The 26,135-nt window shown below is 42.9% G+C and overlaps 1 protein-coding gene across 4 annotated transcripts in view; it reads right to left on the reverse strand.

Moving 5' to 3' along the window:
• Nucleotides 1-26,135, reverse strand: part of RUSC2 (RUN and SH3 domain containing 2) — a 67,143-nt gene that overhangs the window by 8,600 nt on the left and 32,408 nt on the right. For 2 of the 4 annotated variants that reach the window (XM_058695000.1, XM_058695001.1), the window contains exon 2: nucleotides 2,620-4,716. In XM_058695000.1, the coding sequence (XP_058550983.1) occupies nucleotides 2,620-4,648 (2,029 nt within the window). In that variant the 5' untranslated portion in view covers nucleotides 4,649-4,716. Of the gene's footprint in view, nucleotides 1-2,619; nucleotides 4,717-14,687; nucleotides 15,157-26,135 lie in introns of those variants that run through there. The other 2 variants (XM_058694999.1, XM_058695003.1) reach the window with 2 other exon arrangements.

A 26,135-nucleotide genomic window follows, 5' to 3' on the forward strand; every position in this document is an offset into this window, starting at 1 on the left:
TAAGAAAACTGGAGTCAGAGACCACGTTCATCCAACTCTGCTGTTCTATAGGTGACATAGTCCCAGTCCCTCAGTTCCTTCTTAAAATGAAGCACCTAGAACTTCCAGGTGAGCACTAACTGGTGCAGGGAGTAGAGGACTATCAGCTTCTCCCTTCTGGAATCTATCAATGAATCCAGTCATTTTAACTTTTGGAAGGAAGCCCTTCCAAACTGCTGACTCATTCTGAGTTTGCTATCAATTAAATATCCCAAATCAACGGAAGTACATACTGCTCACCTGTCAAACTTCACATTGTTCCCTGCTTTTTTAATTTTGTTCTTTCCAGACTTGGTAAGATCTTTTTGAATCCTGACTCTGCTGCTCAGGATCTCAAAGAGATCTCTGCTTCTTTTGTCATTCATGAATTCTTTTGAATAGTCACTCATAGCAAAGAATTGAGAGAATAGACCTGTGGTAAGTCACTGGAGACTTATGGAACAGAATAGCATCTCTATATGAAAAGTCTTACCTGATAACAAAACAAACAACACTTTTAATGCATCTCTGACCAGGATTGGTCTTGCCCTAAGAATGCCAGCCACAACATCCCCTGTGCCTAGAGACACCTGCCAGACAGTACAGTCTAAGAAGGGAGTAGGTTCCAAGGGACTCTGGCCAATCTCTGCTGTTTCTGACCCCCCTCGTCCCTAGAGACCTCCCTTTCCATCCCCACCCCAAGAACAGCTCCTCTGTGTATGTTTAGGAGTGTGAAGTCTTCTGATGGGCTGTGATCTCCCTAACAGCAGAGATAAAACCATTTATGTTTTTTTAACCCATTTCCTTTGAGAAGCCAAGGGACCCCAACCTGAGGCCACAGCACAGCACATTCCCCTTTATCTCCCTTTCCCCTGCTTTATCTCCTCTTTCTTTCCAAACCCTCTGAGATCTGGCTTCCACCCTCACTGCTCCCAAATGTTGCTTTCAGGATTCTTCAGCCTTAATGTTAGCGACTTCACTTCAAATTTTGTTGAACTCTTTTTGAAATTTTCTCCTCATTTAGTGCATGTACCTTCACTCTCCCCTGGTTTTCCTCTAATATCCTAATTCTTCTCAGTCTCCTTGGGATGTTGCTCTGCTCACCCTTAAATCATTGTATCCTCAGGGCTCTCTGTCCTTGTTCCTTTTATAACTCCACACATTCTCCCTGGATGCTCTCATCTACTCAAAGCTTCAACTACCTCTTTTTTTAAAAGTTATTTTTAAAAATTTAATTTTATATACTTTTAATTTTTTCTTTAAATCCAAGTTAGTTAACATATAGTGTAATAATGGTTTCAGGAACATAATTTAGTGATTCATCACTTCCATATGACACCCAGTGCTCATCCCAACAAGTGCCCTCTTAATGCCCGACACACATTTAACTCATTCCCCTACCCACCTCCCCTCCAGCAACACTCAGTTTGTTTTCTGTATTTAAGAGTCTCTTATGGTTTGCCTTCTCTCTGTTTTTACCTTAATTTTCCTTTCTTCCCCTTTGTTCATCTGTTTTGTTTCTTAAATTCCACATATGCAACTACCTCTTTTATTCTGATGACTCTGATCACAGCCATCCCCTGACTCCCAGGATATCCTTTCCAATCTACCTTCCACCCAAACAACCAGTGATCTTTCTAAAACGCAAATGAAAACATGCTACTAAGCTGTTAAAAACAAACAAAATGCCACTTCCCTGATTAAATCCTTCAAAAGTTCCATCCACACCCCACCACGGTTATACCAAATTATTTGCAGTTTCTGGAAAGCATCAGGTTATTTTGCACCTTTGTAGTTTTATACAGACTACTGTATGAATCTAGAATGTTCTTTCAAGTCTCCACAAAGCCTATTCCTAATCGTCTTTCTAGACTGGTTTTAAATATAAATTATGTTAGCAGTCCTTTTCTGACATGTTAGTCTGGATATCCCTCTCATAGACCAGTACCATATACTGTCATCTCTGTGTTTTAATTATGTTTCCTTTTCTGTTTTCATCCTTAGTCTGTATTCTTTGAGGGCAGAGACTGTCCCTCATATCTATCACCAGCATTTAACACAGAGCCTTTATAAAATATTTAAATGTAATAAAATAAATAGGAAAAGAGAGGACCCAGGAGGCTTTAAAGGTCTAGCGACTGGTTTCAGACTCTTTGATGAGTGGCAACAACCACTGATCAAAGAATGGACTTCACTGACACCCAGTATGGTCTGCCTATTGGTCATATCCCTTAAGCACTGTAAATTCCTAAATGTCCAAAACTAAACTCATGCCTTATCCCTTTTCCTATAAATCTACTTTAGTGTTTGAGGTCTCTATCCACGTACCCTCATCTTTCCAGTCATCCAGGCTTACAATCACAATCTTCTGTTACTTCCTTTCCCAATATATCAATTTCTAAATCCTGACTTTATCTCCTCAGTGTATTTGTTTATCCTCTATCCCTCCTTCCCCCGGTGACAACTGCAGGACATGACCTGGACTGGAAAGATTAATCTAGGCTGAGGAACCTTTAGTGGTTATGGATGGGGTGGTTGCCAGGGCCCTATCACTGAGGAAGCCATGCATATATCCTCATATTCTCCAGCTAGGTTCCTTACCGTCAGCTCTAGCTCTTGCATCCTTCTGTGTATGGCTGTTGGCTGGGCTCCCTGGGAGAGCAGGCCCTGGATCCATCAGCTGGGCCAGGGGGCCTTGCCCAGCAGCTCTGAGGCCAGTAGGTGGCATCTCATTGGACTGGGGGCCCTGACAGACCTGGGTGGACCAGGGCTCTGGGCCAACTAGGTCCATGCCTGGCCCTGAAGGCATGGGTGGTAGGCTATGGCTACAGCGAACGCCCTCATCCAGTGGGCCCACCCTATCTTGTTGGGCTTCTTGGATGGGTGAGAACTCCTGGGAGGAGTCTCCAATGCTCAGTCGAAGTGGCGGAGAGCCAGAGCCTGCAGCTTTCTTCCGGCCTTTGGCGAGCTCGGCGAAGGAGGTGACCCGCCTAGGTGGGGCACCAGGCCCAGCGAGGGCTGTAGAACCCTCACTCAGGCGCACTGGGCAACTCAACATGCGTTCCAGTGAGCCCAGGCGGACAGGAGGGCTGCGTGCCAGGGTGCGATCACAGCTTCGAGAGCGCTGGCGTCCAGTGCTAAGGTTGGGGGGTGAAGTGTTAGTGTACACTTGCCCCTCGATCACAGCGGGGCCCACAGGAGCTGCTGCTTCCACTGAGGAACCCACTGCTTCTTGCTCCTCTGGCTGGACTTCTGGCCTCTGGAATAGGTAATACTCAGAGGGCTGGCTGGGGCCAGGGTCTGGACCAGGACCTGGTGCCGGGCTTATCTTGGTGTGTTCCTCAGAGCAGCTGGTGATGGAAGAGCCAGCTGGGCTTGGGGATGATTGGGAGGACAGGTCACAGGTGACAAGTTTATAGTAATTCTGTGTGGCCACAACAAGACGGGCCTGGCTCTGGAAGCAGGCTGTGAGGTCAGCCACAGCTGGGCAGGGCTCACAGTGTGGGCGGTAGGAGTTGCAGTTGGCATCGAGCTCAGGAGACGAGGCATGAGGACAGCCATAGCTCCCCTCCCTTCCCCCACTGTCAGGGTGGTGGGACTCACAAGACATCTTAGACTCAGCTGGGGAGGGCTGCAGGTCCAGGTAGAAGGCGCCAGGGTCTGAGTGGCTGCAGAAGGAAGAGTTGCTGCAAGACTGTGGGGCGGAGTTGAGATTGGCACGGGAGTTGCCATGCATCTTGTTGTAGAGGGTGCTGAAGGTGACCAGCACACCATCTGAGCTGTTGCAGGAGGAGTCACTCACATAGCCCATGGACTGGTCAGCCGCCTCAGACTGACTGGATGTGCTACTGCAGCGGCAGTGCTGAGGTCCTGAGCCTGAGCATCTTGGGTTCCTTGGGGATTCATCTGAACTGAGTTTCCATTCGTGATCAAAGGAAAAGCCAGAGGTATCACTGGCTCCACCCCCACTGCCACTCCCACCAGGTCCCCCACACTCATCCAGTTCCATGGTCTCCGCTTCCAGTTCTGGCCGGCAGCAGTGGCTGGTGCTGCACTGCTGGGTATCCAAGGTGGCCACTGGCTCCTGCTCCTGCCCTTCCACTACTCCAGCCCGACTACGTGTTGCCCCCCATGGCCTGCTCATTCTAGGCCCAGGTGGTGGCAGCTGGAAAGGGGACAGATGTAAGGTGGGCTGACCAGCCCCATGCAGGTGGAAGGACTGCTGGGTGGCACTATCACCAGTGCTGTCATCATATAGGTCACCAAGTCCTGGCTCAGCCACACCTTCCTGTAGCAGGAAGGGATTGTGTCGTTTAGGGGCCCCGGGGCCTCTTCCATCCCGCACCCTACTCTTCGTGCTGTCTGCAGACCGCGCAGATCCCCCCGGAGCAGAGTGCAGACTGTTGTATAGCAGCGAGTCAGCTTGTCCTAGGTCTTGATCAGTCTGGGTGATGCCCAGCTCAGGTGGGCAGAAGGGATTGGATCTTGTGCTCCCACTACCCCCACCTGCCCCTCCACAGCACTGTCTGTCTGGGACTTGACAGTGCACCAGGGGGATGTGGTGGACGATGAGGGTCTCTCCAGTCAGCTTTGGGGGACTATCCATTCTGGAAATTTCGAACAAGGGCATCAACAGCACCAGACACTGCCCCCGGAGCCCAGTGGGGCAGAACACATTTCATCAGGAGAGCTTGGCACCTGGAGAGAGAGGGAAAGAAAGGGAACCTAATGTCACCTCCCTGGAAGTCAGGGACATGCCCTTCCCATAGCATTTTCAGGTGGAGAAGAGCCCAAGAGGAGAAAAGATTCAGAGTCAAGATGGAGCTTGATAACACAGCCCAACAGGACAGGGGTACCCCACCATACTCTGGACTGCACAGGCCCAGCTCTTGAGCACCCCCTTCATTTTAAGTTGGCCATGCATCCACTTGTGACCAAAGGCAGAGCCCCTTTTAATGCCACATACGAAAATCTCGGGGTTCTCAAGGACAACACTTTCTTGTTTTCTTTCAAGGATGTGTTCTTAGCAGTAAATGATGACTAGTCCTGAGTACAGAAAAGTATGAGTAGTGACATAACTAAGAAAAATCATCTAGGATGACTGAAAGGGTGCTCAGCACTAAGGGGGATCCAGAGATGACTTAGTCACAGTTACAGCTTGCAAGCTTTCAGATAAGGGGAAAATCATGAATACTATATTATGTACTCACAGCAGTAAGCTATAATTTTGCAAGAAAACTATTTTTAAATATTCTCTATCATTTGCCCCCCTATGTCATCTCATTTTCTCTTCCTCTGAGCCCCAGAATGCTTATCCCTCTCTCATGGCTGTGGGCTAAGGATCCTTGCTCTTCTTACTACTGTTCTGGAGCTTCTTCTTCTTCTTCTTTTTTTAATTTTTTTTTTTCAACATTTTTTATTTATTTTTGGGACAGAGAGAGACAGAGCATGAACGGGGGAGGGGCAGAGAGAGAGGGAGACACAGAATCGGAAACAGGCTCCAGGCTCCGAGCCATCAGCCCAGAGCCTGACGCGGGGCTCGAACTCACGGACCGCGAGATCGTGACCTGGCTGAAGTCGGACGCTTAACCGACTGCGCCACCCAGGCGCCCCTTCTTCTTCTTCTTTTTAAAGATTTTGTTTTAAAGTAATCTCTATACCCAACGTGGGGCCTGAGCTCACACCCCCAAGATCAAGAGCCACATGCTCCACAAACTGAGCCAGCTAGGTGCCCCTGTCCTGCAGCTTCTTGAATACAGAGACCAAATTGGGCATCAAAGTGACTGAAAGTATGCTAATCTCTTCCTTCTCAATGCAGGGCGGGTGTCTATTTCTATCTCTTTTGTATCACTCAGGCACAACATCACATAAGACCTAGCAAACATGACAGGCATAATACATTCTTGTCCAGCTCAGGGTACAGATCTTCTGAAGTGACCAAATTCTATCCAGTTTTAGCTCAGAACTTTCACTGTGGGGGTCTCCTAGAAAGTCTTCTCTTCCCAGTTTTTCCTCTGATAGGCTAAGGTAAAGTTCTCTCTTGTTCAAGGTCTCCTGGCCCCAAGGACACAGAGCCCACTCTGAGCTTCTCTGGTCTGTTGGCTGGACTGTGGCAGAATGGCTTCCTCAAATTCTAGTCTCCTGTGCTATCAAGTTCAATCCTAACAGTCCTCACTTGCTCAGATGCCTCATATCTAATTTCATTCATTTCTCTTCCTTCCCTTTTTATTCTTATCATTTTCCTTCCACCCACTATGAGTATAAATACCCCACAACCTAAGTTCTCCATCATTTAGTTGAATGCTTTATACCATCAATTTTTAAAATTTTAACTCATTTAGATTATAGGATCACAGCCCTTCATGTGGAGTACGGAAAAGATCTAGGCAAGTCACATATACTCAAGGACATGAAAAGGCAATAATAAGTGAAAAGATTCAAGTGGCTGATAAATACATTTGTGAGGGATACAGTTTTAAAATATCATTATTTACAAATTAAATTACATCAAAATTAAAAAGTATTTACCCTCTTTTTCCCCCTTTCCTTTCGGAGAGGAAGACTTTGTTGGACTTCCAATCCTTTGTGAGTTGACTGGGGGTAGTAGATATGGGGGTAGTAGATACGGAGAAAGGCGGAAACTAGACAGACTAAACTGAGCTACAAGGTTTGAGTTATAGAAAACATGGGAATGAATATTTTTTACCTTGGATTAGGTGACGGTTTCTTCGCTATGACACCAAAAGCACAAGTGAAAAGTGAGAAAATAGATAAGGTGGATGGACATCATAAAAATTAAAAACCTTCACGCGTCGAAGGATACCATCAAGAAAAGACAACCCACAAAATGCGAGAAAATATTTACAAAGAGACTTCTGATCAAAATATATGAAGAACTCTTACAACCCCACATTAAAAAGACATATAACCCAATTAAAAACTGGGCAAAGACTTGCCTAGACATTTCTCCAAAGAAAACACACAAATGGTCAATAAACACATGAAAAGATGCTCAACATCATTAGTCATTAGATAAATGAAAACCACATTGAGATACCACTTCACCCCCAGCATGATTCCTAAGATAAAAGACAGACAATAATAAATGTGTGAAAATGTGGAGAAATTGGAACTCTCAAACTTTGCTGGAGGCATTGTAAAATGGTGCTACTTTGGAAAAATAGTCTGACAGTGCCTTAAAATGTTAAACTTAGAGTTACCATACGTCCCAGCAATTCTACTCCTAGGTATATACTCAAGAGAAATGAAAACACATGTTCACACAAAAGTGTGTATATGAGGGGCACCTGGCTGACTCGGTAAAGCATGTGAGTCCTGATCTCAGGGTTGTGAGTTCAAGCCCCAATTGGGTATAGAGCTTACTCTATCTATCTATCTATCTATCTATCTATCTATTAATTTATATATATATTTTTAATGTTTATTTATTTTGGAGAGAGAGAGCACAAGCAGGGGAGGGGCACAGAGAGAGGGAGACTGAGGATCCAAAGTGGGCTCTGCACTGGCAGCAGTGAGCCCCAATGCAGGGCTCAAACTCATGAACTGTGAGATCATGACCTGAGCCAAAGCCAGATGCTCAACCCACTGAGCCACCCAGGCATCCCTATTTATTTATTTTTTTAATTTGGTTTTTCTTTTTGCTTTTCTTTTAAGATTCTATTTTTAAGTAATCTCTTCACCCAATGTGGGGCTTGAACCTATAACTCTGAGATCAAGTGTTGCATGCTCCACTGACTGAGCCAGCCAGGCACCCCAGTGTAGTGCTTACTTTAAAAATAAATAAATAGGGGCACCTAGGTGGCTTAGTGGGTTAAGCATTCAACTCAAGCATTGATTTTGGCTCAAGTCATGATCTCATGGTTAATGAGACTGAGCCTTGCATCAGGCTTTGCGCTGACAGTGCAGAGCCTGTTTGGGATTCTCTCTCTCCCTCTCTCTCTGTCTGCCCCTCCCCTGCTCAGTCTCTTATTCTCTCTCCAAAATAAGTAAATAAACATTAAAATGAATAAATAAATACATAGATAAAGCTGCACCAAAAAAACGATGTTAAAAAAATAATGTGATATATACATACAATGGAATACTATTTAGCAATAAAAGGAATGAAGTGGTGATCCGTGCTACAACATGAATGAACTTCAAAAAGTAAAAGAAGCCAGTCATAAAAAGCTTTTTTGTATGATATAGGATTCCATTTACATGAAATTTCCAGAACAGACACACCCACAGAAGCAGAAAATAGATTAGTGGTTTCCAGGGACTGGGGGGGACTGGGGAATGGGGAGTGACTGCTAACAGGTATGGAGGTTCTTTCTGGGGTAATGAAAATGTTCTGAGATCAGACAGTGGTGATAATTATGAAAGTCTGTGAGTAAAATCAAAACTACAGAATTTTATGGTATGTGAATTATACCTTAACAAAGCTGTTATTTAAAACCTTTTTTAAAAATACACACAAAAGGTTAGGAGTTATGAGGTCAGGAGGGGTGAGGAAGGGAACCAGTGTTGAGCAGTGGAGGGGATGGGGCATTTGCAGAAACAAGTTGAGAACAAGAAAAGAGAAAGAGAGCTGCCTTAAAGTATGGGATTTTATAGAGAGAAATAAAGAGGATTTTTAGGAAGTTTAGCTATGAGGTACATGAGATAATTTTCTCTTTACTCCTTCATATCTCTTCCTTCACCAAGAAAACTTGGGTTCAAATATATTTGCCACAAGGATAACAGAAAGTTGGAAACAACCTGAAATTCCAATAATAATCAATCAACAAAAAAGAAAAGAGCAGGGGTACCTGGGTTGCTCAGTCAGTTAAGTGTCCAACACTTTTTTTTTCTTAATTTTTTAATGTTTATTTATTTTTGAGGGGGGTGGTGCATATATAGAGGGAGACACAGGATCGGAAGCAGGCTCCAGGCTCTGAGCTGTCAGCACAGAGCCAGATGCAGGGCTTTAACTCACAGGCCCAGAGATCATGGCCTAAACCAAAGTCGGACACCCAGTTGACTAAGCCACTCAGGCACCCCAAGTGTCGCTTGATTTTGGCTCAGGTTTCTCTCAGTTGGTAAGATCAAGCTGTGTTGGGCTCTGCACTGACAGTGTGCAGTCTGCTTGGGATTTTCTCTCTCCTCTCTCTCTGCCCCTTCCCTTTTCATATGCTCGCACTCTCTCTCTCAAAGATAAACTTAAAAATTTATCTATCTATTTATTTATTTATTTGTTTGTTTGTTTGTTTTTAAAGAATTTTAAAAATGATTTTATTTATTTTATTTTTTTGAGAGAGAGGGAGATGCACAGAGAGAAGAAGAGAGAGAATCCTAAGCAGGCTCCATGCTGTTAGCACAGAGCCCAACACAGGGCTCAAATTCACCAACCATGAGATCATGACCTGAGTTGAGATCAAGAGTTGAATGCTTAACTGACTGAGTGACCCAGGCACCCCTGGAAAAAAATTTTTTTTTAATAAAAAAGTAAGAGCAGAGTAACATTAAAATATGTCAATGTGACCACTGATTTGGGAAAACATTCACAAAATATTAGGTGAAAACTGCAAACTACAAACAGTAAGTACGGTATGACACCATTTTTAAAAATAAATATATGTCTATATGTGTCTTAGTCTGTTGAAGCTGCTATGACAAAATATCTGAGACTATGTGGCTTATAAACAGCAGAAATTTATTTCTCATAGTTCTGGGGGCTGGGAAGTCTAAGAACAAGGTGTCAAAATGGCTGTGTTCTGCCCTCTTCCTGGTTCATAGCTGGCACTTTCTAGCTGTGTCCTCATATGGTGTAAGGGACAAGAGATGCCTCTGGAGCCTGTTTTGTAAAAGCAGTAATATCATTCATGAGGGCTTTGCCCTCATGAAGTAATCACCCCAAGGCCTACCTCTTACTGTCATTACCTTTGTGGGTTAGGGTTCAATATATGAATTTGGGGGGACACATTCAGACCATAGCAATATGCATGAAAGAAAATCTGAAACCATATACAACAAGATGTTAATAGTTCTTATCTATGTTGAGTGATTTTAGATTATTATTATTATTATTATTATTTTTAATTTATTTTTGGGACAGAGAGAGACAGAGCATGAACGGGGGAGGGGCAGAGAGAGAGGGAGACACAGAGTCGGAAACAGGCTCCAGGCTCCGAGCCATCAGCCCAGAGCCTGAAGCGGGGCTCGAACTCACGGACCGCGAGATCGTGACCTGGCTGAAGTCGGACGCTTAACCGACTGCGCCACCCAGGCGCCCCGATTTTAGATTATTTATAAGTTTACCCTTTTGGTATTAACTGTATTTCCTAATTTGTATGTAATATGTATCTATTATGTATGTAATTTAAACGGTTTTATTTCCTTTGAACAACATAGATACCACAGGTTCAGGGCTTGGAGAGGGGGTCTTCCCCTTATAGATAGTACTAGGTTTCCCCAAGGTCCAGGCTATCATCTGAGGTCTGGACTAAAGGAGCTATCTTGTACATATAGCAGTAATTTTAGGAGTACCTATGGGTTACAGCCATCACTTGATCTTCAATGAATATCCAGCCCCCCTATATTTTTTTAATTTAATTTTTTTTTGAGAGAGAGAGAGAGAGAGAGAGAGAGAGAATGCACATGCTCGTGAGTGTGTGAGAGCAGGGGAGCGGCAGGAGAGGGAGAGAGAGAATCATAAGCAGGCTCCATGCCCAGCATAGAGGCTGACCTCAGGAACTGTGAGATCATGACCTGAGCCGAAATCAAGAACTGGACGCCTAACCGACTTAGCCACCCAAGCGCCCCGACCCAACCCCACCCCCCTTTCAAACCACCGTTTTCAAGCGGTATTCACAAATATACAAACATAGAAACTTGTGATTCTGATCCACAAAACTATTATTGAGTCATACATGCTTTGAAATGGAAAAACATAGTGATACACAGAGTCTAGAAGGCTGATCCTCTAAACCAGAGATAGAGAATAAATGGATAATGGAAGATGATGAAGAATCTGTACCTGGAGGGTGCAGAGAGTTATATTATACCGTTATGTTTATGTATCTGTCCCCCAGGCTAGAGCGTAGCTTCTTGAGGTCAAAACCTGTGATACAGTCAACTCTGTGTCCCTGGAACTTATACACAGTGCTTGGAACATGGTAGGTGCTCGGTTATTTGTGGACTCCTATTTTACCCATTTATTTTTTTTTAATTAAAAAAATTTTTTTCCTAATGTTTATTTATTTTTGAGAGAGAGAGAGTGCAAACGGGAAGGGCAGAGAGAGAGGGAGACAGAATCTGAAGCAGGCTCCAGGCTCCAAGCTGTCAGCACAGAGCTGGACATGGGGCTTGAACCGACAAACCATGAGATCATGACCTGAGCTGAAGTCTGCCACTTAATGGGTTGAGCCACCCAAGTGCCCCTATTTTACCCATTTAAAAAACTGACTTAGCTTTTTATTATTGAGTTGTAGGGGCTTTTAAATTTCCTTTATCAGACACATGTCTTGAGAATATTTTCTCTCAGCCTGTGGCTTGCCCATTTGTTTTCTTTAAAAACATTTTTTTAAATGTTTATTTATTTTTGAGAGAGAGAGAGAGAGTGTGTGAGTGGGGAAGGGGGTAGAGAGAGAGAGAGACAGAATTCTAAGTGGGCTCCAGGCTCTGTGTTGTCAGCATAGAGTCCAATGCGGGGCTTGAACTCACGAACTGTGAGACGCTTCACCGACTGAGCTAGCCAGGAGCCCCTGCCCATTTGTTTTCTAAATAGCGTTTTGTTTTTTTTTTAAGTTTATTTATTTACTTAGAGTGCATGTGCAGGGGAGGGGCACAGAGAGAGAGAGAGCGAGGGATAGATAGAGAGAGAATCCCAAGCAGGCTCCACACTGTTAGCACAGAGCCGGACTTGGGGCTCAAACTCACAACCATAAGATCATGACCTGAGCTGAAATCTACAGTCGGATGCTTGACTGACTGAGCTACCCAGGTGCACCTTCATGGTGCTTTTTAATTAATGGAAGTTTTTAATTTTATAAAATCCCATTTATCTTTTATGGTTAGAGCCTTCTGCCCCATTTAAAAAATCTTTGCCTATCACAAGATCATAAAGAAATTTTTCCTTTTTTTTCCCCCCTGAAAGCTGTATAGTTTTAGCTTTTACATTTAGGTTTTGTTGAATCCTATTTTAACTGTAAAGCTCTATCACTGTTTGATTCATTTTATATTTTTGTATCTTAGAAAAGGTCTTATTCCTTTCTGATTTCCACACAACCAAGGGGGATGCCTGCCAATATTTCTTTCACAGACAACTCTAGCTCAGTCAACCGAGGTGACGTACTGCAGGCATCCCATGAGATTTTGTATTCATGCCCCCTCTCCTGAACTTGCACATTTTTGTAAAGCACATTTTTTTTTACATGTCACCTCACTGATCCTCACAACAACTCACCAAAGTGGGCAGAGCCACTTCCATTTTAAAAAAACAAGGAAATTGACAATCAAAAACAAAAGGACTTGTCCAAGATCATTCAGTGAATAAATGACAATTAGACAGGACTCAGGATAACTTAACTTTTGTGAGTTAAGAATGTAATGAGAGTATACTATACATGTGACTTTATTTCAAACACAACACAACACACACCTCTTAGACTTCTATCTTGGGAATGACTTGTTCTATAACAATACAAGTTTAATACTGTGGGCCATGAGCTCTAATAAATTTGAAGAGAAAACAATAGGGTAGAAGAGCTCATTGCAGATCCCCTCTGCACCCTGATTAAATGGAGAGACATGGGAGATGATGATGGGGAAGGAATAGAGAATCCAGAATAGGAAGAGAGTGAAAGAAAGCTCTCAGAAGACGGGCCCAATAGCTATGCCTAGTAGGAAGATAGTGGTTGGGTTCAGCCAGCATAAAGTTATGAAGTCTAGCTCTCCAGAATCAGGGAAAGCTTTCCATGAGAGCCCTTTTCCTGGCCCCCATCCCAAATGGATGTCTCTTGGCCTAACATAATAATACTATTTATTAGTGATCATTCACTGAGCTCTTACATGCCAGGTGATTTACATATGTCATCTCTAATTCCACTATGATCTTTTAAAGTAGGCACAATCATTCCCACTTCACAGATGAGAAAACTGAAGCTTAGCAAGAGTAAATCGTTTGCCCACAATTACACAGCTGAGATGGAACAACACAAACCCAGGTCTGCCTAACTCCTAATTCTTCCTACTACAACAGCCTCCCAAAGAAAATGTTCAGGGGCCACACCCTTTTCCGAAAGTACCGGCATTTATTCTGCTACTACAGCAGCTGCTTCCTACCTTTCCTGTATAGGCCCACACTTGAACCTCCACTTACATAATTTGGATTTACCCACTTCTCTATTCTCTGAACCGACAGTCCCTTTTATATTACCACCTCAGTAATATGAGTGTTATTAAACACTCTTCAATCCACTCCTGTCTCAGTTCCCAGCCCTCACCTTCCTGCCCCATTTATAGTCCCCAAGGCCCCTTTTCCCTGTTCTGTAGTTCACATTCCTAGATGCTTCCTGGGAACTAACACCCTCCCTCCCGCAACTTCCCAGTGTATTTGCCAACCACATATTTGCACAATGTGGAACTACTGACTCCTTTTAGCATATGTATTTGAATCATTCACCAAGGTGGTCAGTGGAAATGGGAATTTAAGGAACTCTTTCTATCTGCTCAGCAATAGGTCAACTCTGGGCAGGAGAATGTTCTAAACTCCAGAAGAAAGGTTCCCCCTGTCTTTGGTCATCAGCATCTTTCTGCCAGTCATAAAACTCTTTTCCTCTTTTCTTGGCCTCCTGAAGGAAGACTGGGAAGACAGCAGTATTCAGTTGCTCTTCTCTAACAACCTGACCTTGATCTGTGGCCCGATGAGGAGCGTCAATAGCACTGATAACTGTTTTCCTGTCTGAGTCTTCTCTTGGGCATGACTGAAGGGAAGAGACAAAGAGGGTGGATTTGGGAGGACCAGCTTATGCTTAGGTCTCTTCCCGATAGGAATCTACGTCTGTATAAGGAGACTGATTATAACAGGTCAGGTGCTGTAGGCATTACAGTGACTGCCTCCTCACATTCCCCCTCCCCCAATATACTATAGAGCCTCTTGGTCAACATTCTTTCTTATTCCATCCTTACCTGCAGCCTGGTGGCTCCATGGCAACAGAAGATATGGTATGCGTGTCTATGGGCATGTACATTTATGTATGGAGGAAAAGAACGGGTTGGATGCTTCCCAGCCCTTCCTCTTGAGAACTGCTTGGATCCCTGCATATTCTCCATCATAAACTTACAATAGCTTTAGGGGTGTCTCCTCCCATTAAGTCTTTGTTCCTAGATCTGACCCCCCTTCACCATGACCCATACTATAGCAGCCTCATTAGAAACGCCAAGAAAAGAGGGGATCTTCTGTTGCTTGACAAAATAGCATTAGCCCAAGCCTCTGCACCACAGCCCAAATGTATGCATGGACGAGCTCATCTAATGTTTGCTCTCATGCTTGCACACTCTCTCTCTCTTTGCTCTCTCTCTTTCTTTCGGAAGGACAAAGCCAACCCTCAGAAGCCGGGGTCCAAATGTGCTGATCGGTTATCCTAGCGTCTCTGCCCTGCCCCTCCCCCAGCTCTGCTAAGCCATACCTCTGTAAGGAGCCTTGAGCTGTACCCGGAGGCTTCTGTTCCTTTTGCACTGCAACCAAGCTCTACCTCGACAGTTCCAGCTGAGGCATTGTTCCACGGGACCACACAGGGGGAACTGAACCGATTTCCTAAGATCTGATTTCTGCTAATACAATGGCATCGTTGCTAATGCAGGGAGGCTGCGCAATCCCAGCCCCAGTATCCTTGCTGCTGCCGCTGCTACTGGTGCTGCGGTGACGTTGCTGCTAAGGGAAGGGGGAAGGGAAAGGAGCAGGCATGCCCACAGTACAGCCACTCAGGCTTCCTCCCTGTCAGTCCCTGTGGGCCCTTTAGCCTAGGGAAGGGGGAGGGGAGAGAAAGCCACAGAGGGCAGCTAGGGCTGGAAGACTGAGAACTCTCAAGGCAGCAAAGAAAATTAGACCCGAGAGCTGGGTCTAGCTTCTCTCTTGCTCTTAGGAGTCTCAGGGAAAAAGTCTGGGCAGAGCCTTAGAGCTTCCTTCCTTCCTTTAGGCCCCTCCTTTTAGATCTTAGCCAGAAACCTCTCCCTCCTCTCTTCACCCACTCTGAATGACTCCTTGTTTTCCAGCTTTTTCCTTTCACTAGGATTCCAGACTAGCCGCAGGGCAGAGCAGCCATCCTGGGAGGGGGTTTCTGAAACCTTGAAGGGAGGTTTCAGGGACCAGGCATCATTCTGTCAGCAGGTAGAGTCTTTGTGTATCCCAGCTAGATTCAGCACTAGGCTTTCTAGGGTGTGCCTCTTCAGAGAAATGCGGTCTGTCTCAGAAAAAAGAGAGACTGGGCCATAGGCAGGCTTCTATACACAGGGTGGTAGTGAGCCTTAGGACCAAGTTGGGCACAGGTCCCTTCCTAACACAGAGTCTGATTCAGTTCCTTACATCTTCAGAGGTTCTGTTAGTGTGGCCGGAACAAAACCTTCTCCCTTCACCTGCATCAGGTTTTGGTCAAGTGCCTGCCGGGTGGCGTCCAACTGAGCCAGTGGTGAGGCAGAATCCATTTGACCAGGCTGAGGGGCCAGGAAGCTTATTTTCCTAGGGAAAGGAAGGCTAAGGAAAGGGAGAGGTCTTCCCTCTGCCAGAGAAAAATCTCAGTTCTGCCTGTAGGTCTACAGAGCCCTTCACCCCTTCCCAGCTCCACTTTCCTCAGGTTCTGGGCCAGTTCTGTGGGAATCAGTAAACAGTGGAGAAGCTACAGCCAGAGCCAGTTGTACAGTAAGCAGCAGCACTGTCTGTCTACTTCAGGTCACTGCCCCCTGCTGCCACCCTTGATGGCAAAGACAGTCACAAGCTGGGGACCTATCTAGGTCTCCTCTCAGTGTTGACTAGTATCTGGATCCCTCAGCCAAGCCCCTGAATTTCAGGTCCCTAGAAAGAAGACTTGGGTCCAGTGGCCAGGACCACAGCAACTACCACTCAGGATCCACAAGAGATATAGTTTCTTTCCCCTTATTGCTTCTTCTATTTCTTATGTGACCCATGAGTCTACAGATGATACGCTAAAATGAACAGAGTTGCAGAGAGAACAGAGAAGTAGGTAAAGTTCCAAAAACCCACCTCCAACCTCAATCTGTTTGAGGGGCCAGGGCACCTTGATCTCATAAAGCAGGAAACAATGAGGAAGGGAAGGAGAGAAGGAGGCTGCTTCATAAAAGTGACCATTAGTGGTTTTCACAAGGAGACTGAAAGTAGCAGAAATGGTGTTGGTGTCACTGTACATGCATACCTCCTTGTATGGAGCGTCACTTTATTATGTTTTCAGATACTGCATTGTTGTTGTTGTTTTTGTTTGTTTTTTGGCAACACTGTGTGGAGCAAGTCTATCAGTGCCATTTTTCAAACAGGATTTATTTATTTTGTGTCTCTGTGTCATATTTTAGTAATTCTCACAATATTTCAAACTTTTTCATTATTATTAAATTTGTTATGGTGACTTGCGATCAGTGATCCTTAAAAAAATTTTTTTTAAGTTTATTATTTTGAGAGAGAGAGAGAGCATGTGCACGTGCATGTGAACAAGTAGGGGAGGAGCAGAGAGAAAGGCAGAGTAAGAATACCACATAGGCTCTGTGCTGTCAGCTCAGAACCCAACATGGGGCTTGATCTCATGAACAGTGAGATCATGACATAAGCTGAAATCAAGAGTCGGAAACTTAACCAACTGAGCCACCCAGGCACCCCATGAATAGTGATCCTTGATATAACTATTGTTAATTGTTTTGGGGCACCATGAACCATGCCCATAAAAGATAGTCAAGTTAATAAATGTTGTGTGTGTTTTGACCGCTCCACTGTCTGGCTGCTCCCCTCCCTCTCTCCTTCCCCTTTGGGCTTCCTTATATCTTGAGACATAATAATATTGAAATTAGGCCAACCAATAACCCTACAGTGGCCTCAAAGTGTTCAAATGAAAGGAAGAGTTGCACATCTCTCGCTTTAAATTAAAAGGTAGAGGGGCGCCTGGGTGGCGCAGTCGGTTAAGCGTCCGACTTCAGCCAGGTCACGATCTCGCGGTCCGTGAGTTCGAGCCCCGCGTCAGGCTCTGGGCTGATGGCTCGGAGCCTGGAGCCTGTTTCCGATTCTGTGTCTCCCTCTCCCTCTGCCCCTCCCCCGTTCATGCTCTGTCTCTCTCTGTCCCAAAAATAAAAATAAAAAAAACGTTGAAAAAAAAAAATAAATAAATTAAAAGGTAGAAATGATTAAGCTTAGTGAGGAAGGCATGTTTATTTATTTTTATTTTTATTTTTTTTAAATATGAAATTTATTGTCAAATTGGTTTCCATATAACACCCAGTGCTCATCCAAGGAAGGCGTGTTTAAAGCTGAGATAGGCCAAAAGCTGGGCCTCTGTGTCACTTATCCAAGTTGTAAATGCAAAAGAAAGTTCTTGAAGGAAGTTAAAAGTGCTACTCTGCTAAACACATGAATCATAAGAAAGCAAAACAGCCTTACTATTGATATGGAGAAAGCTTCAGTGGTCTGGATAGAAGATCAAGCCAGCCACATTTCCTTAAGCCAAAGCCTAATCCACAGAAAGGTCCTAACTCTCTTTAATTCTGTGAAGGCTGAGAGAGGTGAGGAAACTACAGTAGAAAAGTTGGAAGCTAGCAGAGGTTGCTTCATGAGGTTCAAGGAAAGAGGCCATCTCCGTGACATAAAGTTGCAAGGTGAAGCAGCAAGTGCTGATGTAGAGGCTGCAGCAAGTTATCCAGAAGAGCCGGCTGAGATCATTAACGGAGGTGGCTACATGAGACAACAGATTTTCAATGTAGACAAAACAGCCATATATTGGAAGAAGACGTCTTCTAGGACTTTCATAGCTAGAGAGGAGAAGTCAGTTCCTGGCTTCAAACTTCAAACGATAGGTTGACTCTCATTAGGGGCTAAGGCAGCTGGTGACTTTAAGTTGGAACCAGTCAGTGTTCATTCACATACCATTCCAAAAATCCTAGGGCATTTAAGAATTATGCTAAATCTACTCTGTGCTCTGTAAATGGAACAAAGCCTGGATGACGGCACATCTGTTTACAACATGGTTTGCTGAGTATTTTAAGCCCACTGTTGAGGCCTACTGCTCAGAAAAAAAAAGATTCCTTTCAAAATACCACTGCTGGGGCGCCTGGGTGGCTCAGTCGGTTAAGCGCCCGACTTCGGCTCAGGTCACGATCTCGCGGTATGTGAGTTCGAGCCCCGCATCGGGCTCTGTGCTGACTGCTCAGAGCCTGGAGCCCGTTTCAGATTCTGTGTCTCCCTCTCTCTGACCCTCCCCCGTTCATGCTCTGTCTCTCTCTACCTCAAAAATAAATAAATGTTAAAAAAACAAACAAACAAAAAAAACAAAATACCACTGCTCGTTGACAAGGCACCTGGTCACCAAAGAGTTCTGATAGAGAGGTACAATGACATTAATGTTATTTTCAAGCCTGCTAACAAAACATCCACTCTGCAGCCCAGGGGTCGAGAAGTCATTTCAACTTTCAAGTCTTACTGTTTAAGAAATACCTTTCATCAGGCTCTAGTGCCATATATAGTGATTCCTTTGATGGATCTGGGCAAAGTTAATTGAAAATCTTCTGGAAAGGATTCACCACGTCTGATGCCATTAAGAACACTCACGATTTATGGGAAGAGTCAAAATATCAACATTAACAGGAGTTTGGAAGAAGCTGATTTCAACCCTAATGGATGACTTTGAGGGGTTCAAGACTACAGTGGAGGAAGTGAGTGCAGATGTGGTGGAAATAGCAAGGGAACTAGAATTAGAAGTGGAGCCTGAAGATGTGACTGAATTGCTATTACTGTCATGATAAGATTTTAATGGATGAGGAGTTGCTCCTTATGGATGAGCAAAGAAAGTGGTTTCTTGAGATGGAATCTACTCCTGGTGGAGATGCTGTGAAGACTTGAAATGACAGCGAAGGATTTAGAAATTACATAAACTTAGTTGATAAAGCAGTGTGGGGTTTGAGAGAATTGACTCTAATTTCAAAAGAAGTTCTACTGTGGGTGAAATGGTATGAAATGGCATTGAATGCTAGAGAAATTGTTTGTGAAAGAAAGAGTCAATAAATGTGGCAAACTTCATGGTCTTATTTTAAGAACTTGCCACAGTCACCCCAACCTTCAGCACCCACACCCTGATCAGTCAGGAGCCATCAACACTGAGGCAGGACCTTTCACCAGCAAAAAGATTACAACTCACTGAAAGCTAAGATGATGGTTAGCATTTTTTAGCAATAAAGTATTTTTAAATTAAGGCATACACATTTTTTAAGACATAATGCTATGGCACACTTCACAGACTATAGTATAGTATAATTGTAACTCTTATATGCACTGGGAAACCAAAATAGTCATTTGACTTGCTTTATTGCAATATTCACTTTATTGCAGTGATCTGGAACAGAACCCACAATATCCCTGAGGTATGGCTGTACTTCCCTCTTCCCTGAAACAGACCTCAAAGTGGGTTGGATAAGGAGCTTTAGTGTAGGGCAAAGCCAATCCCCATGACCAAGCAGAGAGTTCTAGCTTCTTACTATAAGAGCTCGAGGGCCATGGTCTTAGTCCCTGAGATTTCTGTGAGGCTAAGCCATGCATTGTACTGGAGAGCCACTACTTAGGAAATGTTTGTAGTTGCCTATGGAAGGTGGCAGCTTTCACATTTTAAGTGCTTGGCTTACTTCACCACACCATCACCTATCTTCTACCCACTACTGCCAAAGATCTATAGTGTTTTTGATGAAAGATCAAATTATTTTCCGGTTAGAAACAAAATACAAATATTGTCACATTATAAACCCCAACTGGCTCCTAATTAGTATTCTCACCTGCAATTTATCTTCCAGTACTATCAGATTCATCTCCTTTTTTTAAAAAAAAAATTTTTTTTCAACGTTTTTTATTTATTTTTGGGACAGAGAGAGACAGAGCATGAACGGGGGAGGGGCAGAGAGAGAGGGAGACACAGAAGCGGAAACAGGCTCCAGGCTCCGAGCCGTCAGCCCAGAGCCGGACGCGGGGCTCGAACTCATGGACCGCGAGATCGTGACCTGGCTGAAGTCGGACGCTTAACCGACTGCGCCACCCAGGCGCCCCTAAGATTCATCTCCTTAAAGTACCATCTTTCTTCCATATGTCGCTCCTTCTACCTCTTTTAATGGTTTCCCATTATCCAGAGAATTAAGTTCAAACTCATTTTGGCTTTCAAGGTCCTCCATCTTTGCTATCTATCTACTCCCTCTCTATACACCCTACTTCCCATACTTCATCATGTAGTCCTTCAAACCTGTTTCACTATCTCATTTCCTTTTTTAAAATTAATTAATTAATTAATTTATTTAAATGTTTATTTTCAAGAGAGAGAGACAGAGCATGAGAGGGGGAGAGGCAGAGGGAGGGGGAGACACAGAATCCAAAGCAGGCTCCAGGCTCTGAGCTGTCAGCACAGAGACCAATGTGAGGCTTGAACCCAGAAACTGTGAGATCATGACCTGAGCCAAAGTCAGATGCTTACCCAACTGAGCCACCCAGGCGCCCCTATTTTTTTTATTTTTAAATATAATTTATTGTCAAATTGGCTAACAAAAAGTGTTTACAGTGCGCTCTTGGTTTTGGGGGTAGATTCTCATGATTCATCGCTTACATACAACACCCAGTGCTCATCCCAACACGTGCCTTCCTCAATGTCTACCACCCATTTTCCCCTCTCCTCTCCCCCCTCTCCCATCAACCCTCAGTTTGTTCTCTGTATATAAGAGTCTCTTATGGTTTGCCTCCCTCCCTCTCTGTAACTATTTTTTCCTCTTCCCTTCCCCCATGGTCTTAAGTTTCTCAAGTCCACATATGAGTGAAAACATATGATATCTGTCTTTCTCTGACTGACTTATTTCACTTAGCATAATACCCTCCAGTTCCATCCATGTTGCTGCAAATGGCAGGATTTCATTCTTTCTCATTGCCAAGTAGTATTCCCATAATCTCATTTCCACTCTGCTACCTTTGTTCAGATTCTCCTACCTGTTACACTTGGATCTCTACTCAGAATTATTCAGAATCTACAAGGCTCAGATCAACTCATCCGCCAAGTCTTCACTGATCAGCCCAGAGCCAGAAATGATCTGTCTTCTGAACCTATGGCTACAGGCTGTGGGTTTTACAGACAGGAAAAGAACCCCACAAAACTCAGTAAATCAATATGGGATTGCCAATTTCTTACATTGCCAAGTAGCATCATTAAAAAACAAAATAGGGGTGCCTGGGTAGCTCAGTTGGGTAAGTGACCGGCTCTTGATTTCAGCTCAGGTCATGATCTCGTGGTTTGTGCTTTGCACTGACAGTGCAGAGCCTGCTTGGGATTCTCTTTCTCTCCCTCTCTTTGCCCCTGCCATGCTCTCTCTTTCTCAAAATAAATAAATAAACTTAAAAAAAAACTTTGCATCAACTATCATCATTTCATAAAAATAAGCATATCATTACTTTTCTCATTTCATTGCATACTGCTGCAAAATTCATGAAAAAGTAGCATTAGTTCACAAACAGTTTTGATTAAGTAAATCATTTGTCTTTTGATGTGTTTATTGTTCTTTTTTTCATATCCACTTTAATGTCTCTTTTAACTGCAAAGTCCAAGTTAAATTCATCTTTGCCCAATATCCAGCGTATAAGACAGAATTTTTATTTTGTGTTTCCCACAAAACCTAGCACAGTGCTTGGGCAGATAGAAAATGGTGAGTCCAAGTCTTGTTGAACACGAGTAGTATAAAAAAAGATGAGCCTTGAGTGTAAATGAGAGTGAGCAATAGACAGATCTGACTCAAATGGCTTAGAAGAGAAGACCCCTGTTCATGTGGGGGTAAAAAAGATCTGTTAAAAGAAAGCTTTAAAAAAAAAAAAGGAATGATTCTTCATAACCTTGAGTCAGGCAATATATTCTTAGACACAATGCCAAAAGTAAAAGTGACAAAAGAAAACATAAAGTGGACTTCATAAGAATTTAAAGCTTTTGTGCTTCAAAGGATACAATCAAGATAGTGAAAAGACAACCCACAGAATGGGAGCAAATATTTGCAAATCATATTTCTTTCTCTTTTTTAAAGTTTTATTTATTTATTTTGAGAGGAAGGGAGAGAGAGAGCGAGAGAGAGAACACGAGCAAGGTTGGGGCAGAGAGAGGGAGAGAGAGAATCCCAAGCAGGCTTTGTGCCGGCAGCGCACAAGCCCCAATGAGGGGCTTGAACTCATAAACTGTGAGATCATGACCTGAGCTGAAACCAAGAGTCAGATGCTTACCCAACTGAAACACCCAGGCACTTTTGCAAATCATATTTCTGATAAGAGATTTCTATCCAGAATATATAAAGAACTCTTAACAACTCAATAATAAAAAGATCTATAACTCAATTAAAAAATGGACAAAGGATTTGAATAGATATTTCTCCAAATAAGACATAAAAATCATCAATAAGCACATGAAAAAATTCCAATGTCATTTGTTATTAGGGAAGTGCAAATCAAAACTAAAATGAAATACTACTTCACCCTTCTAGATGGCTAAAATCTAAAAGACAGACAATAACAAGTATTGATGATAATGTGGAGAAATCAGAACCCTTATACATGGCTGGGAGGATTGTAAAATGGTGCAATCACTTTGGAAAACAGTCTGGAAGTTCCTTAAAATGTGAAATATAGAGTTACCATATGACCCAGAAATTCTACTCCTAGAGATATTCCCAAAAGAAATGAAAACAAAAATTCACACAAAAGCTTGTATACAAATATTCACAGCATTATTCATGATAGCCAAAAAGTGGGAACAACCAAGTGTCTTTCAATAGATGAATGGATAAGTAAAATGTGATATGTTCATAAAATGGAATATTATTCAACAAAAAAAGGAATGAAGTACTGAAACATGTTACAACATAGATGAACCTTGAAAACATTACTCTAAGTGGAAGAAGCCAAATATGGAAGGTCACATATGATTTGACTGCATTTATATGAAATGTCCAGATTAGGCAAATCTACGGAGACAAAAAGTAGGCTAGTGGCTGAGAGGGACTTGGGGAACGGGGAAAATAGGGAGTGATTGTTAACAGGTATGGGATTTCTTTGTGGGATGATGCAAATGTTTTAAAATTAGATTGTGGTGATAGTTGCTCAACTCTGTGAATATGCTAAAAACAACTAAACTGTATACTTCAACTGGTGAAACATGGTACATCAATTATATCTCCATTAATCTGTTAAAAGGAGTAAGCTGCAGCAGCAATGAACAGTGTTGCTCAGCTCCACAGAGACAGAAGTCTTTGAAGTCTCTGCAACTGGGTAAGGGTGATGGAATTTCAGGTATACAGAAAGCAGAGGCATTTCTGGCATCACTGGCATGTCAACCCAAGGACCTGAGACAATACCCTCTTTCTCCTGTTTTTTTCAACACAAAAATTCTTAAAAGAATAGATTATGTTGGGGCGCCTGGGTGGGACTTTGGCTCAGGTCATGATCTCACCACTTGGCTCATGGGCCCACATCGGGCTCTGTGCTGACAGCTCAGAGCCTGGAGCCTGCTTCGGATTCTGTGTCTCCCTCTCTCTCTGCCCCTCCCCCACTTGCACTCTGTCTCTCTCTCTCTCAAAAAAATAAAAAAAATAAAAAGAATAGATTATGTTAACTTTATTTTCTCCCTAACCATTTCTTAACTACCTAAAGTCTGTCTGTCTTGTAATACTTGGTCTGAAATAGTTTAATTTTGAACTTACATTATTTAAACTTTTTTATTTGGCTATTTTCTCCTATTAAAACCCTCTTTTCCCTTTGGCTTTAATCTTCCTAGTTAGATCATTCTTCATGGTTTAATAAACCAATACCTGGCACACTTTTAAATGTAGACTTATAGTCAAATATACTCAAATTTAAAAATTTTACAAATAATGAAAAATAATGTAGATTTACAGCAAGGCTCAGATGTGAAGTCTTTTCAACTTGAGAAGTATTTGGCCCTTCCCATTATGCCACTGATTTCCAAATCTTACATTCTTCCAGAACTTCCAGAATCAAATCTCTATTGCCTATTAGACACTTTACCATTACCTCAAATTCGACACATCTAACTAAAGTCAAACTGATTTTTCTATTTCAAATCAGCCTTCTTTGGACTATCAGTAACAAACACAAGCTTGAAAACACTAAGAGTTATCTGGACTCTCTCTACATTCAATCACCAAGTCATGCCGAATCTTTTTTCAAATATTTTTGGCATTGATCTAATAATTTATTGTGCTTTACTATAGTCCAACTATTATGCTAAGCACTAACTTACATTATCTCATTTAATCCATATAACCACTCTCTAAGCTAAGTATTATTATGTCTATTTTATGGATGAGAAATGAGGTTCAGGGATATTAAAAATCTTCCTAAGATAACTCAGTCAGTAAATATCTGATCTGAGATTCAGATAAAGAAATGTCTGATTCTAAAGTCAGTGTTCTTATTAACCACTTGTCATATTGCCTCTCAAATTCCCACTCTTACTCCCAATCTTTCTAATTCAAATCTGCATTACCTCTCCTTTGAATTATTATATACTTTTTCTACTAGTTTCATGCTTTCTAGTGCTTTCATTCCATCTCTTTCCTCCCAGCTATCCTATTTAATGACACAAGATTAATCTTCCCAAAGCACAGCCTTCAATATATCACCTTATTACTAAAAAGTCTTCAATGGCTCCTTACTGCCTACAGGATAATCCAAATTCCTTAATGTGACATTCAAAATTCCTTCCTACTTATCGAACCATGTTCCATTACATGACAAATTTATTCTGAATTCTGAGTTTTGGCTTACTCCACTGGGAAGACATCTGGAATACTCTCTTCCTATTTCTCTTTTCTTTTCTTTTCTTTTCTTTTCTTTTCTTTTCTTTTCTTTTCTTTTCTTTTCTTTTCAAGGACCTAGCTCAAAGCCTACCATGTCTGGAAGCTTTTCTTTCTTCTCCTCCTCCTCCTCCCCCTCCTCCTCCTCCTTCTTTTTTTTTTTTTTTATTTAGATCCTCTTTAATTCTTAATTCTTTTTTTTTCAATATATGAAATTTTTGTCAAATTGGTTTCCATACAACACCCAGTGCTCATCCCAAAAGGTGCCCTCCTCAATACCCATCACCCTTCTTCTTCTTTTTAAAATGTTTATTTTTGAGAGAGAGAGAAAGAGAGAGAAAGTGTGAGCAGGGGAGAGGCAGAGAGAGAGAGAGAGAGAGAGAGAGAGAGAGAGAGAGAGAGAGAGAGAGAATCTGAAGCAGGCTCCAGGCTCTGAGCTGTCAGCACAGAGCCTAACGCAAGGCTTGAACCCATGAGGAGTTGAGAGATGGATCATGAACTGAGCCGAAGTCAGGCACTCAACCAACTGAGCCACCCAGGTGCCCTGGAAGCTCTTCTTAATCACAGGAATTTTCTCTTGAACTTCAATACCAATCGTCTGCACAACTCATTTGGTACCAAACCTTGGCCAGTTTATTTTATTTATCTCTTCATGACAGCACATTTTTGCAGTGTGGGGCTGTGTCTTATATCTTGATAGGTAATTATTAGCACAAAACCTTGGAACTTAGTAGGGCATCACCAATGTTTATTTGATAAAGCTACTGGATGGCAAGCCCAGCAGGCTAGCTGGACCCAAGATAACTTTTGGGAGCTTAGCTTAGCCTGAGAACAGCACATCTGATGAGAAGGAGGAGAGGAAGGAAGGAAGGCAGATAAAAACCAAAAAGCTGAGACTTAGTAAAAAAATTCTCAGTGCCAAGATCTTAAACTCTTAACCCCTCATTTCTCTCCATTTTCATACCACGGATGGAAAGATGACTAAACAGCTGTGTCTTCAGTCAGCATTTCCCTACCATTTATTCCCAGTCATGATCTTAGACCATATGTTGCAA

This window comes from Neofelis nebulosa, chromosome 12 (assembly GCF_028018385.1).
Source record: "Neofelis nebulosa isolate mNeoNeb1 chromosome 12, mNeoNeb1.pri, whole genome shotgun sequence".
In the NCBI taxonomy this organism is placed as follows: Eukaryota; Metazoa; Chordata; class Mammalia; order Carnivora; family Felidae; genus Neofelis; species Neofelis nebulosa.